Genomic DNA, 16,869 nt, shown 5'->3' on the forward strand with positions numbered 1-16,869 from the left:
GCCCTAATGAGAGGGTGGAAAAGTGCTGGCCAGCGAGAGCCACCCCTGTAAACTAGTCTTCCCCTCGGCACAGCGGACACTGGCTGCATAATTCTTGGTTGTGGGGCCGCCCCAGGCATTGTGGGGTGTTAAGCAGCATCCCTGGCCCCCAACCGCTCAAGGCCAGGAGCCCTCCCAGTCGTGACAAACCACGTTTGTCCCCAGTGTCCCCTGGGGGTCAGACTCACCCCCAGGTGAGAAGCACTGATCTAATGGGACACAGGTAACTTGGGAAGGACTGAAGACCCCATCCCTGGGACTGTGCAGGCAGGGCTGGGAAACATCTCTCCATGACATCAGATGAGCTCAGTGGAGCAGAAAGAAGGGCTCCAGGCAATTCCCTGGCGGTCCAGTGGTTAGGACTTCATGCTTTCACTGCCGTGGCCCAGGTTCCATCCCAGGTTGGGGAACTAAGATCCCACATGCTGCGTGGCGTGGCCAAAAACAAAAAATAAAAAATAAAAAAGAAGGGCTCTACGTCCAGTTCCCCCAACAGCAAGGGTCAGTGGCTCTGATCCGATTCTCAGGGAATGTGGACTCAAAAGGCTCAGAGACCCAGGCTGGAAAAGTCCTTCCAAATCTCCACAAGACGACCAGGGGACAGGATGCAGCACTGCATCCGTGCTTTTTCCAAATGCTTTATTACACGTGACAAAGATCATAGGTCCAGTTGTGCTCACCCCACCCGCCCTGGCGAGCCCTCAGTATGTGATCTGGTACACTGAGGCGTGGTCCCTGGACCCCGTGACGATCAGGTGGTTGCTGGGGGACACGTCACAGCACATGATGGAGGACGTCTCAGGTACCTGGAAGAGTTGGGGAGCAGAGCGACGGGGTTCACCCATCCTTGCCCTTAACATTTGCCCATAGATTCAAACGTGGTCCCTGGGTGGTGGGGGGGGGTCTCTGCATTTGGACCCCCGGGCTCAGCCCAATGAATGCCGCCCACCTGCCCCACCCCCATACCTGGACCACTGTGGTCCCCATGGGCATGCTGAAGACGCTGACCAGGTTGTCCGTCCCCACGCTCACCCACCACTGGCCTGGGAGAAGGCAGAGGGGGGCCCGGTCATAGGGAAAGCTGGCAGCTGAGGGCTGGACCCCTGGGGATCTGGGAAACAGGGAGCCCCCCACCTCCCTCACACCCCTGCGGAGAGCATCACTCAGGGCGGTTCCTGCTGATGAAGGCCTTGGGGGGGTCAGGAAGGGTCAGAAAGGGCTGGGTGGAGTCAGTCTTAGTGAGGCAGGGCCCCGTGGGAGGCTGGGGACCACGGCAGACTCCCCGCCGCGATCCTGGCCACTCACCCAGCGGGGAGAACTTGAGACCGAGGATGGTGCCGTCCTTACACCCCACCATGTGCTTCTGGCCCCCAAGGCTGGGCTGCAGCCACTGCTGGCCATTGGCTGTGCCCACCAGCACCCAGTCCTCCCAGGGGCTGGGGGACAGGCTCATTATCTGGGGAGAAGGCAGCAGGGAAACATTGTCCAGGTCCCAGCAGGGCCCGAGAGGTGGCAGGAGCACAGGGACCCATCCCCGGGGCTGACTGCCTGCCCGCTTCCTGATTGTGAGACCCCCAGAAAGCAACTTCACATATCCGGCCTTGGCTGGCTCATCTGCAAAATGGGTGTGGTCCTCTCTACTTTGTGGGATTATCACAGAGACTCAATGAGAATAGGAACCCCTGATACAGAGTACGAAAGCATCCAATGTTATCTGGGCAACTGGGGAAGATGTAGCTAAGGACCCCTCTCTTCAGAGCATCACTGAGACCTGAGGTACCACTAACCCCTGCCCTTCCCACCAGCTTCCACCTCCTTCAGTCCACAGCCCAGCTGCTATGTGGCCAAGCAGGCCCCATCCCAGCTGCACACCTGAGACTCAAACTGGTATTCCTGGGGCTCCCCAGTGGTCCTCAGGTCCCAGCACCGCAGGCAGGCGTCCAGACCCCCTGTCCAGATGTGCTGGTCTTTGACAGCGATGCTCTTGGCACCGTTCAGGTGACCCAGCAGGTCCCTGGCCAGGAGAGGCATTGGAAGGGGGGTCAGGGCTGAAACTCTAAGCTTTGGGCCCCCGAGGACACCCCCCTCCAATCACACCCGGGTGACAGATGGGGAAACTGAGGCAGGCAAGAAGTACCACAACTGGGCTTCAAGGACCCAGCCACAGTTTGAACCTGGGTCTTCAACTCTCAAATGCAAGAGTTCTTTAGGGAAAGGGGCTTTGGCCTTGAGACTGCTGGGTCCCTACTCAGGGATCCAGGTGGGAAGCGGCCCTCAGGGTGGCCCCGCCCACCCCTGGGCCACACCTGACCACGCTCTGGTTCCGCAGGTCCCAGATCCTGACACTGCCATCGGTGAAACCGGCAAAGGCCAGGTTGTCCTCAGGGCTGGCGGCCAGGGCCTGGCAGGTGAGGCCCGCACAGGGCAGCTCCGCTCTCACGTACAGGGAAGGTGCTGTCAGGTCCCACAGGCTCACGCTGGTCAGGTTGTGGCCACCCGTCAGCAGGGCCGTGCTGTTTGAGAACAGCAAGCAAGTGCGCAGGTAGGCCCCCTGGGTCTGGGGTGGGCAGAGCCTGGGGTGAGCTTCCTCCCCTGCAGGGTGGGGGGCTCTCCCTGCTTCCACAAGCTCCGCCCCAGAGCCAGCCCTACCCTCATCTGTACACGCAGGTAGCTCTCTGGAAACCTGGCCTCCACCACCTGGCTGACCAGGCTCCACACCTTGACGCCACCCCTACCACAGGTGAAGGCGTGCCGCGTGAAGCTGCTGACGGCCGTGGCCAGCACGGGCTCCCCATGTTCTAGCCTCCGTATCTTCTCCACTCTGTGTGGCACGGCCAGCTTCTTGGACTGCCAGGGCAAGGCATCAGGCCTATTCCACGTGTTTTCAAAGTCCTCAGGGTCCCAGCATCTTGGGAGAGGAGGCCTCAGGGTCACCAGCCCGCCTGTGAGCCTCTCTGCCCGGAGCAGGGCACCTATCAAGCCCCAGAGGGGCTTCGTTCTTTGTCAGATTTGGAGTTCTCTCAGGCCTCATTTCTCCACGGCACTCTATATCCTCCCAGGTTCTACCCACACCCCTCCAAGTATTCTCCTTCTCCCATGACCAAACACTGCTCCCTTCTGCCTGACATGTTTTGCCCTATCCCAGCAAACTCCTACTCATCCTTCAAGGTCCTAACCATTATGTCCCTTCCTCCAGGAACCCTTCTCACCCCCACATCTGGGCTCCCAACCACAAGGTTGGGACATACTTACATGGGCTTCAGAAATTGATAGGTTTTTACAGGAAGCTCCTGCGGGTGGATGAGGTCACAGCTGAGCCACATTCTCCTCCCGCCCCAGCCCCCCACAGCCTTTGTGTGGGGTGCGGGGGTCTCACCTGGGCCATGTGGGAGAACACCCCCTCTCCTACAGTGCCCAGTCCTGTGCTTCCCTTTCGGGAGCCCTCAGAGGAGTTGGGGGAGGGCGTAGCTGGGCTGAGAACTGGGCAGAGAAAAGAGTGGATCAGTGGCAGGTGTGGCTCCCCTCCCCCAGGGCGGGCTGCCCTCCTCCCACCAGGGTTACCCAAAGTGTCCTTGGGGAGCAGTTTCACTCCCAAGTATCGTGGTGCTGGCTCCTGGCTTTCCTGCCCGCGGGAATTGGGGAGATCAGTTCCGACCAAAGGACCTGACCAGGGTTGGTCTGAGAACTGGAACACGGCAGGCGGGCCCAGGCAGTGTGGACAGGATGCTCCAACTGCCTGAAGTCCCATCCTCCCGTCCAGGCGGAGCTGCAGACAGGCTCAGGTCCTCTGAGGGTATCCAAGGGCTGAGGGTGGGGGAGGCATGCCAATCCCACAGGCATCTAGAGGTCAAAGCCAGGGGGCCCAGCCAGGGCAAAGCCCACCCTTCCAGGTACCGAGGATTCCAGTTACTTACCTGGCCTGGCGCCTGCTCTGTCGCTATGACAACAGAAGGGGATGAGGGGGAGAAGCCAGTTCAACCGGTGCTGTCCCTCCACGCAGCCTGATTCCCCACTTCCCCTCACCCTCAGGGAGACTCACTCCTGCGTCTTGGGCGCTCCTGGGTCCCAGTAAAAATCTGCCAGAGCTGCTCTGTCAGAACATCCTGCCAAAACCGGGGCTCCGAGTCCCAGGATGGCCGCATGTCTAGCTGGTGGACCGTGTCCACTCCGGGGGTCTGCTGGAGCCAGTCGGATGACCTCGTGGCCATGATGTCTTCGAAGTCTGGCCCTTGGAGACTGGAGGGCTGTGGGGTCTTGGCCTCTGGGTGCTGGGGGTCCCGGTTGGGCTGCTCACTGGGGAACTCCTGGTTTCCCTGGTGCTGTAAGCACAGGGTCGCGAGGGACACGAGGATGTACCCTTTGCCCCAAGCCTATCCCCACCCTACTCAAGGACCCAGGAACCTACCTCCCCCAGCTGGAAGCCCAGGGATTGGTTGCAGGTCTCCACTATCTGTAGGAAGTTTTCTGCCTGGAAGGGGAACGTCATCCCAGCTAAAGCTTCATTAAAGGACAGCCCTGGGTGTGAATACCTTCCTACAAGCCAGTTTTCCTGTTCACAAAGTGAGGCTACACCCTTGAACGTTTTTGGGTGGATTCATGATCACCTAGCAAAAAGCAAGCTCTCGGTACCCAGAGGCCACCCTTGGCTGCGGGTGACAAAATTGGGCCCTAATGACCAGTCACCAGTATAATATGGTCGCAAGTCAAGTCAGATCTGGGTTCGCATCCCAGCTGCTTTTCTTGGGATGTTTGGAAACAAAAGCCTGAATGCCACCCCCTTGCTTAAAATGGTTTCAAGAAGCAAAGCCGTGTGTACACATGTCCCCCTTATGGGGATGACATTTGAAGCTGCTGAAACATTGCAAAGATCCTAAGAAACCAATGGTTACCTCTTGGGGAGCAGGGCTGGCGACGGGGAAGTTAGGGGCCCTGGTGGGAGGGTCACTTATTTTATATTTAAAATCAAGCCACGTGGCTGCTACCGATTCCAGATTTAAGTGAACAGTTTCTGTGGTCATGGAAGGCACCCTAAATTTTCTTTTTCTCCCTCCCAGCAGGCTGCCCATCTGTTCCTTTAGGACAGGCTCCCTCCTATGGCACGTCCTACTGCTTTTCTCAAGAGCATTTATCTGGCCCAGGTACCAGATTTGTGTTTAACCTCTCCTTCCTCAAGACTGTACCTCCCTGCACAGCGGCTACTGGCTGCAGGTCACTATTTAAATATAAAGTTAAGTTTAATTAAAAATGCGATCCCTCCTATCCCACGGGCCACATTTCAAGGGCTCAGCAGCCACGTGGGGCTGGGGGCTGCCAGAGTGGACGGTGAGGCACGAACCTAGAATGTGCCTGGCAGCCAGCTGAGGACACAGACCACGCAAGACACGACCTGCCAGTACTGCCAGGAATTCGCTGTGAGGAGACCCACCTTCTCGGCCCGATAAGGGGCTCTACGGGAATGTGCAGCTATATTTAGTCCAGATGGACTAAATACAGTGATATGAGGAATGTTCTAGACCCGCCAGCTAAGGTTGAATACTTGAAACGTGGACGGTGCCACTTGATTGCCAATTAAAGTGTAAATAGCCACGTGTGTCCCGTGGCTACTGCAGAGGGTGACACGGATTTAGTCTTGGGCCTTTGGCTTTGGAGGCAGTGCCGTGGGCCTTCCGAATGCACATGCACCTCCATGGTGGATGCCAAGAAGCTGTCTGGCCCAGAGTGAATTCCAAAATCCTGGGGAAATATTGTGATTCACAGAAAGAAACAATTGCTAAGGAATGTGGCATAAGGCCTGTGGCTGTCAGTTCTGTTGAACGGGCACCACTGGCGTTCCCATTCTGCAGATGAGAAAACTGAGGCTCAGAGCATCAAAGTCAATTTCCTAGTCAGGACACCTGTGGCCCAGCAGTGTTTCCCTGCCTCCACTGGCAGCCTGGTCCCACCCCCTGCCCCTCGCTGGTTGGGGTGGGGGCGGGGCGAGTAGGATGGTGGAGGGAGAGGCTGGAATGGAGGACCCCCTCCCTGAGCTCTGGGCGCTCCAGGTGGCTGCCTCCTAGGGTAGCGGGCGATGGATTCCCCAGCTGGGCCTCCCAGCAGCACGAGGCCCAGGGGAGCCTTCCCCAATCCTCCCTGGCTCGTTAATGCGCAATTTACTGGCACTTTAATGCACTCAGCATGAAAAGTGCTGCTGCCCCCTGCCTGCATGCGGGTCCTCCCTGGGGAGAGCTGTGTGCAGGCGGGCTGCGGAGCCGGGGGGCGTTGCCACTGCTGCTGCTCAGGATTTTAAATACACAGCAAGGAGGCTGGGAGACAAGGAACAGGAAACAGGGGAGGGGGAGGTGGTCCCTGTGAAACCACAAGTCAGCTAGGGATCACCACCTGGGGCCTTCTGTTGGGGGAGGAGGGTGCTCAGGGGCGACCCTCCTGGGTCCTCCTCATCCCCTTACATCTTATTTATTTTTTTTGGCAGCACCCCATGGCATGCAGAACTCCCCCGACCAGGGATCATCGATCCTGTGTCCCCTGCAGTGGAAGTACGGAGTCCTAACCACTGCACCACCAAGGAATTCCTCCCCTTATGTCTTGATACTCAGCACATGCTGTCAGTTTCCTGACACATCCACACTCTGACTGCTTCTCACCACCGAACTGGCTCGGTGACCAGCCTCCCGCACCTGGATGGTCCAACTGGACCCCAACTCCTATCCTGGCCCCCAAATATCCATCCTCCTCAAAGCAGCCACCAGAGGGCGCAAGTGAGCATCTGAGTCAGGCCCCACCCCTCCTCTGCCCACAGCCCTCCAGGGTCCCACCTCCCTGGGGGTAAAAGCCAGAGTCCTCCCTGCGGCCCACAAGGCCCTGCACGACCTGCCGCGACCCCTCCCTGCCCTCCCCTCCTCCCTCTCTCCCCCTCGCTCACTCTGCTCCAGACACACGGGCCTCCTTGCTGTTCCTCCAATGACCCAGGCCTGGTCCTGCCCCAGGGCCTTTGCACAGGCTGTGCCCTCTGCCTGGTCTACTCCTTCCAGACATCTACACTCCCTCTCTGATCTCCTTCAAGAGTCTGCCCAAATGTCACCTTCTCAGCGAGCCTTCCCTGACCACCCTGAATTGTAACCCATTCCCACCTTGGTTCCCCCCACGTCGCCTTGGGGCTGCTCAATTCCACCCCCGCCTTGCCCAGCCCTCACCATCTGACACTTCTGTTTACCAAGCTCCTCTCACCCCAAGGGCAGCGGTTTGTCTGTGTTCTCCTTTGCTATTTCCCTGGCGCCTACAACTGCACTTGGCAAGGAGGTGATGGATAAATATCTGTTGAATGAATAACCGTGTTCTGGTTGCTTCCTGCCCCACCCCACCCCCGCCTCTGGATCTGTCTTTCCCTGTTCCCTGAGCTACCCACCCCAGGCCCCACTAAGTCGCAGACACAGCCCTGGCCCTCTGCCAGTCACATCTGGCACAGGCAGAAAGTCCTGCCAGCACCCAGGAGAAAGGGGCCAGGTGGCGGGAGGACAGGCGGGGTGGAAGCCATGCTCAGCCTGGGCAAGGCTCCCCGTGCTGGGAGCAGGGCCCCCAGTGCAGGCCTGTCCCTCCCCCCACCCCCGAGTGTGAGCCAGGCCCTTGGGAACCTCAGACACATGGAGACCGCATCCGGCCATGCCTGGCACATAAAAGCCCCTTCCTAGCACAGGCAACTAACCTGCGATGTGCTGACAGGCCCCTGGCCTCCTCCAGGCACGCGGGGACCCGCGAGCAGGACAGGAGGGAAGAGGCTCAGGACCAGAGATGCACTCCTGAGATGTGGGGGATCCACTGATACCCTGGGGATTCCACTTTGGGCCCCGCCCCCTCTGCCCCCAGCCCTCCAGGGCTCCCACCTCCCTCCGGGGGAAAAGCTCAAGTCCACCTCCGCGGCCCACAAGGCCCATTCACCTGCTTGTGATGTTCCTGGAGCCCCTGCCGGATCTCCTGGAACTGCAAAGGAACAACAGCGGTCACACTGGGAGGTGGTCAATGGAAGTGGGCAAGAGCGCAGAACTGAAATGCTGTGCATGTTTCTCCCCAGCTGTATGACCCTGGGCAAGTCATGCTACCTCTCTGGTCCCTGCTCTCATCAAATGGGATACTGCCTACCATACTCAGAGTAGGAAGTAATTAGGGAGACCCCTGGTTTTCATTCTAGGTATGAAGTGGAGGTCAAAGAGGGGCACAACCTGCCCTTGCTCCCTCCCTGTCCTCCCCTCCTCCCTCTCTCCCCCTCGCTCACTCTGCTCCAGACACACAGGCCTCCTGGCTGTTCCTCCAACACACCAGGCCCAATCCTGCCCCAGGACCTTTGCACAGGCTGTGCCCTCTGCCTGAAACAGCCTTCCCTGTTCTCTCTAGGGTGGCAGGAACTCCTTATCTTCCATGTCTCACTGTGAACGTGAGACACAGTGAGACATGGTGTCACTGTGTCTCACGTTCAAGAAGCCCTTCCTGACTACCTTAGCTCAAAATCTTGACTCACTTTCACCGCTTCACCTTCTATTTTCTTTTAAGCACTTACATTTTGTGAATCTTGTTTCTCTATTTACTTATTTGTCTCTCTCCTTCCCTTAGAGCTGCCGGGTCCTATGGGGTAGCCACTAGTCAAACGTGGCTCTTTAACTTTCAGTCAATTAAAATTCAGCTCCTTACAGGAGCTCAGTAGCCACATGTGGCTGGTGGGTGCCATACTGGACCCTATTGATAGAGAACATTCTTATCTTTGTGGAAAGTTCCAGAAGACAGCACACAGTAGAATATACATTCCTGAAGGGCAGGGACTCCCATCACGTGCTGTACCCCTAACTCATCAACTGTGGGCTGAAGAAACTTCTCCTTAATTTAAATACAGAATTACTTGTTTTCACAGCAAGGTTATTAATTAAGAAAAACTCACATGAAGTTGTTGCTCACTGGGTTAACTCACTTGCCTAAAATAAGCAAAGTAAATAGAGGAGAGGGTGCCCCCAAACCCGGATCCTGAGGCCAAACTCAACAGCCTTTCCAGGAGGCTCCTGAGGGGCTACCTGGTGGTGGTGGTGGTGGTGGTGGGGGGGTGATGGGGAGAGTAGGGGCGGGGCTTCCCGGAGAGGGCGGGGCTTCCCGGGCCGGGGCTCACCAAGTAGTAAGCGCTGTCCATCTGTGTCGTCAAGTGAGTGGGGAACCTGCCAGGAAAGACAAACCCGCTGCAAGAGGAGGCCTCAAGACCCTTCCCCAGAATGAGCCCTGCCCCCAGCCCCCCAGCAGGGCAGTTCTGGCAAGTGAGCTAGTCCCTTCCAGGTGCCACATTGAAGAAGGCGCCAAGACGAATATGATTTTAATGCGGTATTTTAAAAAAAACGTAATTGAATGCAAGCAAATTCACACTGAACAACAACAAAATCAAAAATTTAAATGAAAGCCAGGATCGGTATTACTGGCTTTCCTTTCCTTTTGCTTCAGCCTTCAATATGGCTCCTCCCCCCCTCCCCGCCCCCCCACCAGCACTGGTCCTGTCTTTTGGGCCATGGAGACAAGGATGGGGTTCTTTCCCTCGGTGGGACTTAGGGCCCCAGCGGGGCCTCCAGCCCCCGAGAATCGCCCTCACCTGGGGAAGTGCTGCTTGAGCTGATCCAGGGCGTTCTGATAGTAGCCGGCCTCAGGATGAGCCTGGAGAGGTCGAAGGAGGGATGAAGAAAACCCACAGCCTCCCCGTATCCTTGCCGTCAGGTCATCAGCCCCAAAGAGGGTGAGGTGGGGCCTCCTGAGGCCTGAGGGTAGTTTGCTTTCTCTCTTATTACTTAAGTACCCACAGGGTATCTTCCATCTTGATTTTTGGCCTAAAGATGAAAATATTTACTCTCTGGCCCTTTACAGAAGCTTGCCCGCCCCTGGCCTAAACTGTTAGAAATGGTTTTCCCTGGGAAGTAATGGCGGGTGGGGAGGCGCAGAGAGGGACTTTTGCTTATAAAATAGTAACTGAGTAGGTGATGTAGCCCTATGTTTTATCACCTGGGTAATAATAAGTTTAAAAAGAAAGTGCCTTAAAGTATGATGGGTTACTGTCCCCAGCTGAAGGCCTGGCCAGCCGGCCCAAGTCCGTCCCTCAGGAGCAGGAGAACAAGATTTGAGCCTCTTGCCCCCTCCCCCAGGGGCTAATGCCTCACCATCCTTTGAGGGTGCCCGTGGGGGCTGAGATGGCCCCAAGAAGTCAGTCTTCAGGCTGGAGTCACAAGGACTTTAGCCAGGGACTCTAAAAGTAAAGAGGGGATGTCAGATCATGAGCGCAGAAGGCTGGGCAGTAGCAGAGGACAGAACTAGCCCCACCCCACCCTCGGCCTCCAGCACCACCCACCTTGGTCTTCTCTCCTCCAGGACTCAGTCCCGGGCCCCCAAACCCCTCCCTGACTGCCAGCACCCCACTGCATTCCCTACATCCTCTGTTCTTTCATTCATCACTCTGGTGCTTCCAGCTGTGCTGATTAGTGGTGGGGACCCCCTGAGGCCTCACCCTATGAGGTGGGGGGCACCGTATGGTGCCAAACATACTCCCTGACAGGAGCAGTCAGGGCTGGAGGTACCCCAGAGAAAGATATCAATGCTCAACCTTAGTTTTGAGACAATTTCCTAAAGCACGGGAGAACATCATTTGGAAAGGGGTTTTGAAGGATGAGTAAGAGTTGGCCAGGTGAATTCGGAGAAATTTCTCAGACAGGGGGAAAGAGACGTCTCTCTTCCCCCAATCATTCCTGCGGCACCAAGCCCCTTCTTTACTTCGCTTCTGCCCCTCAGCCCCCCTCTAGGCTCCTCCCCAGCCCAGGGACCATGGGGCCCTCCAGGAGACTGGCAGGCCTACCCGCCTCCCTTAGGATGGCGGCCCAAGAGGAACGAGGAGGAAGCCGCGGGATCAGCCAAGTTCAGGCTGACAGGAAGCACGTCCCCCCATCCCCGGGGGCCAATTGACCCATTGGGCCCCGCCCCGCCCCGGCCCCGCCCCACCGCCACCTGCAACGCGAAGCTGGTCAGTGAACTAGCAGCAGCTGCACGTGGGCTCGGGCTCCGCGGGCGGCCGCTGGCAGTACCGACCAATCGTGAGGCCGCTTGCCCACGTGGGCCACGGTCGCCGTCGCTGATTGGTCGGCTCTCCCCAGCCTCTGGCCGGGCTGTCAATCAGCGCGCGGGGCGCCGCTGCTTAACCCTTGCGGTCCCGCTGCGGGGAAGGGCAGCGTGCAGAGTCGCAGGCAGGTTGGGATCCAGGCGGGGATGAGGATATTTAGAAGGGCAAGGGGCTTGGAGTCAGAGAGTGCAACTTGAGGAGGGACTGGGCGGTGTGTATTTGCCTTGTTTGGTGAGAAGCCCTGTCAATTTTTCGTCTTGCCCAGGAGTGGCTCATGGCTGGGGGTGGGGATGGGGGGAGTCTTCTGCACTCTCACTCCAATCCTTAGATCTGGACTAAGAACCTTTTCCTCAATATTAAATAACGTGCAATGCAAACGAAGCTTCAGTCCCCTTTCTTGGGGAAAACTCAACGGCTCCCTTTTATCCAGGCTTCCTAGGAGCCAAGCCCGGGGCTGTGCATCTTATCAGCGAATTTTCCCAGCTGCCTTTCAAGCCCGGGGACCGAGGCTCTGAGAAATCTGAGAATAAAAAGCCGGAACTGCAAAGGCCTTGAGGCTGGTACAGTTTTTCCAGGTTCAAGGCCAAGGAGGGAAGCGTAGTGCCTACTCTAGGCTTAGGGTAGCCTCAGAGATAAGTGGTGGGGTGTATGTGGAGGGATTCAGGAGTCCTGTTTTGGTGTGAAATGCCTGCTTGAGATGGGAAGTGGTCAGTCCAGAGTCTGGGGGTGAGAGGTCAACCCCAGAACATTGGCACTGGCTGTTCCTTCCTGGGCCAGGGAGAGTCTGTCCCCTGACTGCCACTGGCTGGATCCCTCACCTTCGGCTCTGGTACAGAGGTTACCACCTCAGGGAGGCCTCCATCCCCCCTTTCTTATTTTTCTCCAAATCTGGTTTCTGTTGGAGCTAATCTTGTAATCTCCATGGCCCTATACCCTAATGTGTTCAGAATTCACCGAGTGCTGACGGGATTCTCCCACTTGCTCTCACCTGGTCACAGGCACCTGGGTGGGTATGCTGGCTCGGGATCCACACAACCAGAGCAATTCTCGCTTTCCCCCCACCCAAGTCTGTGCTTTGCCATGGGGGGAGGATGGAAGGAAACGGGTGACTGAGGGTTCAGATCTTTGGATGCGTAGCCCCCAGAGGTTATGATGTAAACACACAAATTGGGTTTTGTGGCTTGTCTATGGAGGACAAAGTGAGGGCTGCCATGTACGAGCCACAAATAAAGGTTTTCACCCACAATCCCTCCACTGGCCCTTAATGGAAGTGTATTTTATTTATGGTCCAGACTGCTAATTGCCCCTCTCCCTGTTTGTAGACAGTCAGCTGGACATACCAGTTTATCCGAGGCTATCTTGTCTTCTACTGTATCCACTGGGTACCTGTGGTTATTTAAATTAAAATGAATTACAATTAAATAAAATTTAAAACTCAGTTCCTGGGGGCCACTGACCAAATGAATTTCAATTGCTTAGTATCCACACCTGACTGTCCACACTGCAGATCTAGAACATTCCCATCATCTTAGAAAGTTCTGCTGGTCAGTACAGATCTGAGAGTCTTTTTTTCTTTTAATTTTTATTTTATATTGGAGTATAATTGATATACAATGTTGTATTAGTTTCATAGATCTGAGGTTCTTAAAAAAGAGAAATTCCTAGGTCCTTGTAGAAATCGGAGCTGTTTTATAGCAGCCATTTCATCCTCACTCGTGGAAAGCCCCCGCACCTGGGGCTGGGGTGATAGTTGGCCCTTTGGCTGGTGTGGGCTCACCCCTGCTTCTTCCTTTAACTGTCCCCCGCTTGCTCCAGCCTGGCGGGCAGAGAAGCAGTCTCCCTGAGTCCTCAGGAAGGGGATGGATGACACAGCAGCTAGGAGAGAAGGAAGCAAAGATTTCCTTCTTGGCTCTCAAGTGCTGTGGTTTACTTTGGAAATCCAAGGTCTGGATGAAAGTTTGAGAGGAAAACAGCTTGCATTTCCAAAGCTTTGGAATTCCCTGGGCTCACCCCCAGGGACCTCAGACCTGGATGCCCAGAGGCCACAGGGTCACCTGGGTTGGGTGTAGACCAGGCAGAGGGCTCAACAGAGAGCCCAGGGTGGAGAGGGGCCTGTGGAGTGACCTCAGGGAGGTGACATCTGGGAGGTAGTGACAGGTTTCAACCCCCCAAATTCTCTCCCCCATCCCCAGAACCTCCCAGTGGGCCTTGTGGGCCACAGACCATAGCCAAGTGACAGGAGTGAGGGGGAAGCTGCAGAAGCCTGTAGGTAAACGGCCCTCGTGTCCAGGCAACAGATGAATGACCAAGAAGCAGCAGGACAGGGACCCTCCAGAGACACTGGTCGGGCTGGGAGATGCTCAAGGGCCCAACGCCCCCAGCTGTCCCCACTCAGCCACCACGTGAATCCCCTTGAACTTAGCCTGGCCCCAGGAAAAGTGAATTTATCAAATTACTCAGAATTGATTGAGGTTTGCTTTCTGCCACCTGGTGGAAAGAGGTTGGTATTCCTTCCCTGGCACCGCTGTCACAAATAACCACAAACTGGGTGGCTTAAAACAACAGAAATTTCTTCTCTCACATTCTGGAGACGGAGACGGGAAGTCCAAAATCAAGGCTTTGGCAGGCAGGGCCCTGCTCCCTCTGAAGGCTCCAGGGGAGGATCCTTCCCGCCTCTTCCAGCTTCTGGAGTTGCTGACCATCCTCAGCATCCTTGGTTGGTAGAAGCGTCACCCTAAGCTCTGCCTGTGTCTTCACGTGGTGTCTGTGTGCGTGTGTATGCCTGTATCCAAATGTCCCTTTTCTTACAAGGACACCAGTCGCTGGATTTGGGGCCACCCCACTCCAGTATGACCTCATCTTAACTAATTACATCTGCAAAGACCCTCTTTCCAAACAAGGTCTCATTCCCAGCTAACGCGGGTTAGGATTTAAATGTATGTTTTTAGGGGATACAATTCTACGCTCTACAAGGCTCAAAAGAAAAATTAAGTAACTATAGCAACCCACTCTATCCTCCATGAATCCTGACATCCCCCTTTTACAGAGGAAGAAAATGAAGCTCAGAGAGGTTAACTGACCTGCCCCGGGTCATGCCGTTTCTAAGTGGCTAAGCTGGGATTTGAACCCATGATGTACATGCATAACCCTTATGCCCTAATGCCCAGATCTAAATTAAGCTCCCACGTTTGTTTGTTTTTTTTTGCGAAATGAAATTAATTTTCCTTTATTTCAGGACTTGCTGAAATGGTTCATTTTTTTAAAAAAATTTATTGGAGTATAGTTGGGACTGCCCTGGAAGTCCAGTGGTTAGGGGTCCACGCTCTCACTGCTGAGGGCTTGGGTTTGATCCCTGGTTGGGGAACTAAGATTCCACAAGCCACGTGGTGCAGCCAAAAACAAAAAATTTTTTTTTATTGGAGTAGAGTTGATTTACAATGCTGTGTGAGTTTCAGGTGTACAGCAAAGTGATTCAGTTATACATATACATATATTCATTTTTTCAGATTCTTATATAGGTTATCTCAGAATATTGAGTAGAGTTCCCAGTGCTATACAGTGTGTCCTTGTTGGTTATCTATCTTATATATAGTACTGTGTATATGTTATTCCCAAGCTCCTGATTTATCCCTCACCCTCACCACGTTTCCCCTTTGGTAGCCATTAAGTTTTTTTCTGATATCCGTAAGTCTGTTTCTGTTTTGTAAATAAGTTAATTTGTATCATTTTTTTAAATTAGATTCCAAATATGAGTGATATCATATGATATTTGTCTTTCTCTGACTTACTTCACTCAGTATGACAATCTCTTGGTCCACCCACGTTGCTGCAAATGGCACTATTTCATTCTTTTTTATGGCTGAGTAATATTCCACTGAATGTATGTACCACAACTTCTTTATCCATTCCTCTGTTGACGGACTTTTAGGTTGCTTCCATGTTTTGGCTATTGTAAATAGTGCTGCAATGAACATTGGGGTGCATGTATCTTTTCTAATTATGGTTTTCTCAGGATATATGCCCAGGAGTGGGATTGCTGGAAGCCCCACATTTTTTTTTTTTTTTGGTGGTACACGGGCCTCTCACTGTTGTGGCCTCTCCCGTTGCGGAGCACAGGCTCCGGACGCGCAGGCTCAGCGGCCATGGCTCACAGGCCCAGCTGCTCCGCAGCATGTGGGATCTTCCCGGACTGGGGCACGAACCCATGTCCCCCGCATCGGCAGGCGGACTCTCAACCACTGCGCCACCAGGGAAGCCCATGGAAGCCCCACATTTGAACTGTCCATGTAGCGATAGGTTGGGCCATCCCATGGACCTAAGCTTAGAGGAAGGTGTGTCCATCCCAGAAGTGGAGTTTTGGTCTCTGGGACCTGGAACTTCTGAAGAAATCCAGATGTATTAGTTAGCTACTGCTGCATAACAAAGTGCCCCCTAGCTTAGTGCCTTGAAATAAGAAACATCACCTCACATGGGTTCTAGTGGTCAGGAATCTGGAGGTGGCTTCACTGGTTCAATGCTGGGTCACTGGTGAACATTTATCCATGTTTCAGCCTTTCTTGTTTCCTTTTTTACAGGGATCATCTTCTGCCATCCAGAACTAAATTAAAAATCTCTTCTCAGTAAGGCTCCATCACTTTCTCTCTCTTGCTCCCCTAATCCTACTCACCACCACGTGATTTTTTGGTTTTATTTAATTCTTATTTTTCAATTTATTTTATTTTTGGCTGTGTCGGGTCTTAGTTGTGGCACTTGGGATCTTTTGTTGCGGTTCGCAGGCTCTTGGTCGTGGCACACAGGCTTCTCTTTAGTTGTGGTGCGTAGGCTCAGTAGTCGCAGCGTGTGGGCTTAGTTGCCTCACGGCATGTGGGATCTTAGTTCCCTGACCAGGGATCGAACCCGCGACCCTGCATTGGAAGGCGGATTCTTAACCACTGGACCACCAGGGAAGTCCCTATTTAATTCTTTCTTGTCCGCCCTGTCCATGCGTGGCTGAAAGGGTGGCTGGGTGGATGACTCTTGTGTTCACCCAAGTGCATTTTTTGGGGGCTTATTTCTCCCAGACGGCTGGGTCACAGGTGGGGGTCCAAGATGGCCCCCCGCAGGAAGCTCTGCGTCCTCTGACTCTTCCCCACCGGGGCTGGGCAGGGTGGTGGTACTGAGGTTGTCTTTTTTGTCTTTCTTTCTTTTTTATTTGGCTGCGCTGGGTCTTACTTGCGGCATGAGGGATCTAGTTCCCTGACCAGGGATCGAACCCAGGCCCCCTGCACTGGGAGCGCAGAGTCTTAACCACTGGACCACCAGGGAAGTCCCCTGAGGTTGTCTTTTGATGGCCAAGCCCATGCCCCCTTGTTACATCCGATATTGTCAGTTCATCCCAATTCATATTTTGCCCTGTAAAGACCCCTCCACTGTGATTTAGTGAAGGGATGTGATCCAGGTGATGTCCCAACATCACCCCTCCGTGTCACGTGCTTAACTGACATGTCCATCCAGCCCCCTGGTGTACATTTAGGGCTCAGCGGGACTAAGGTTGGTTAAACCAGGCACTTTAGGCTGCTGAGGGCTTACAGGCAAACTCCCAGTTGGCCAGTTGTTCACTCCAATGGCATCATCTAAAGGGAGGTGGTGGCTTTAGCCCAGCGAGACCCCCACGGTGTGGAGAGGCTGCAGAACACCTTCCTGGGGGTCCAGCTCACTCCCTTTATGAG

General features: G+C 54.8%; 1 protein-coding gene across 1 annotated transcript; it reads right to left on the reverse strand.

The window, feature by feature from the left end:
• Positions 1 to 691: 691 nt before the first annotated feature.
• TLE6 (TLE family member 6, subcortical maternal complex member) lies at positions 692 to 4,253 on the reverse strand. The gene is made up of 10 exons (XM_029216862.1): positions 4,079 to 4,253; positions 3,686 to 3,976; positions 3,416 to 3,519; positions 3,292 to 3,329; positions 2,689 to 2,947; positions 2,346 to 2,596; positions 1,912 to 2,053; positions 1,345 to 1,495; positions 1,006 to 1,082; positions 692 to 845 (listed from the first exon to the last, which is right to left on the reverse strand). Exons 1-10 carry the CDS (start codon positions 4,245 to 4,247, stop codon positions 741 to 743), a joined length of 1,587 nt encoding a protein of 528 aa, XP_029072695.1. The 5' UTR covers positions 4,248 to 4,253; the 3' UTR covers positions 692 to 740.
• Between the last annotated feature and the right edge of the window lie 12,616 nt (positions 4,254 to 16,869).

Source organism: Monodon monoceros, unplaced genomic scaffold (assembly GCF_005190385.1).
Source record: "Monodon monoceros isolate NGI ecotype Baffin Bay Population unplaced genomic scaffold, NGI_Narwhal_1 Super_Scaffold_12, whole genome shotgun sequence".
Lineage (NCBI taxonomy): Eukaryota > Metazoa > Chordata > Mammalia > Artiodactyla > Monodontidae > Monodon > Monodon monoceros.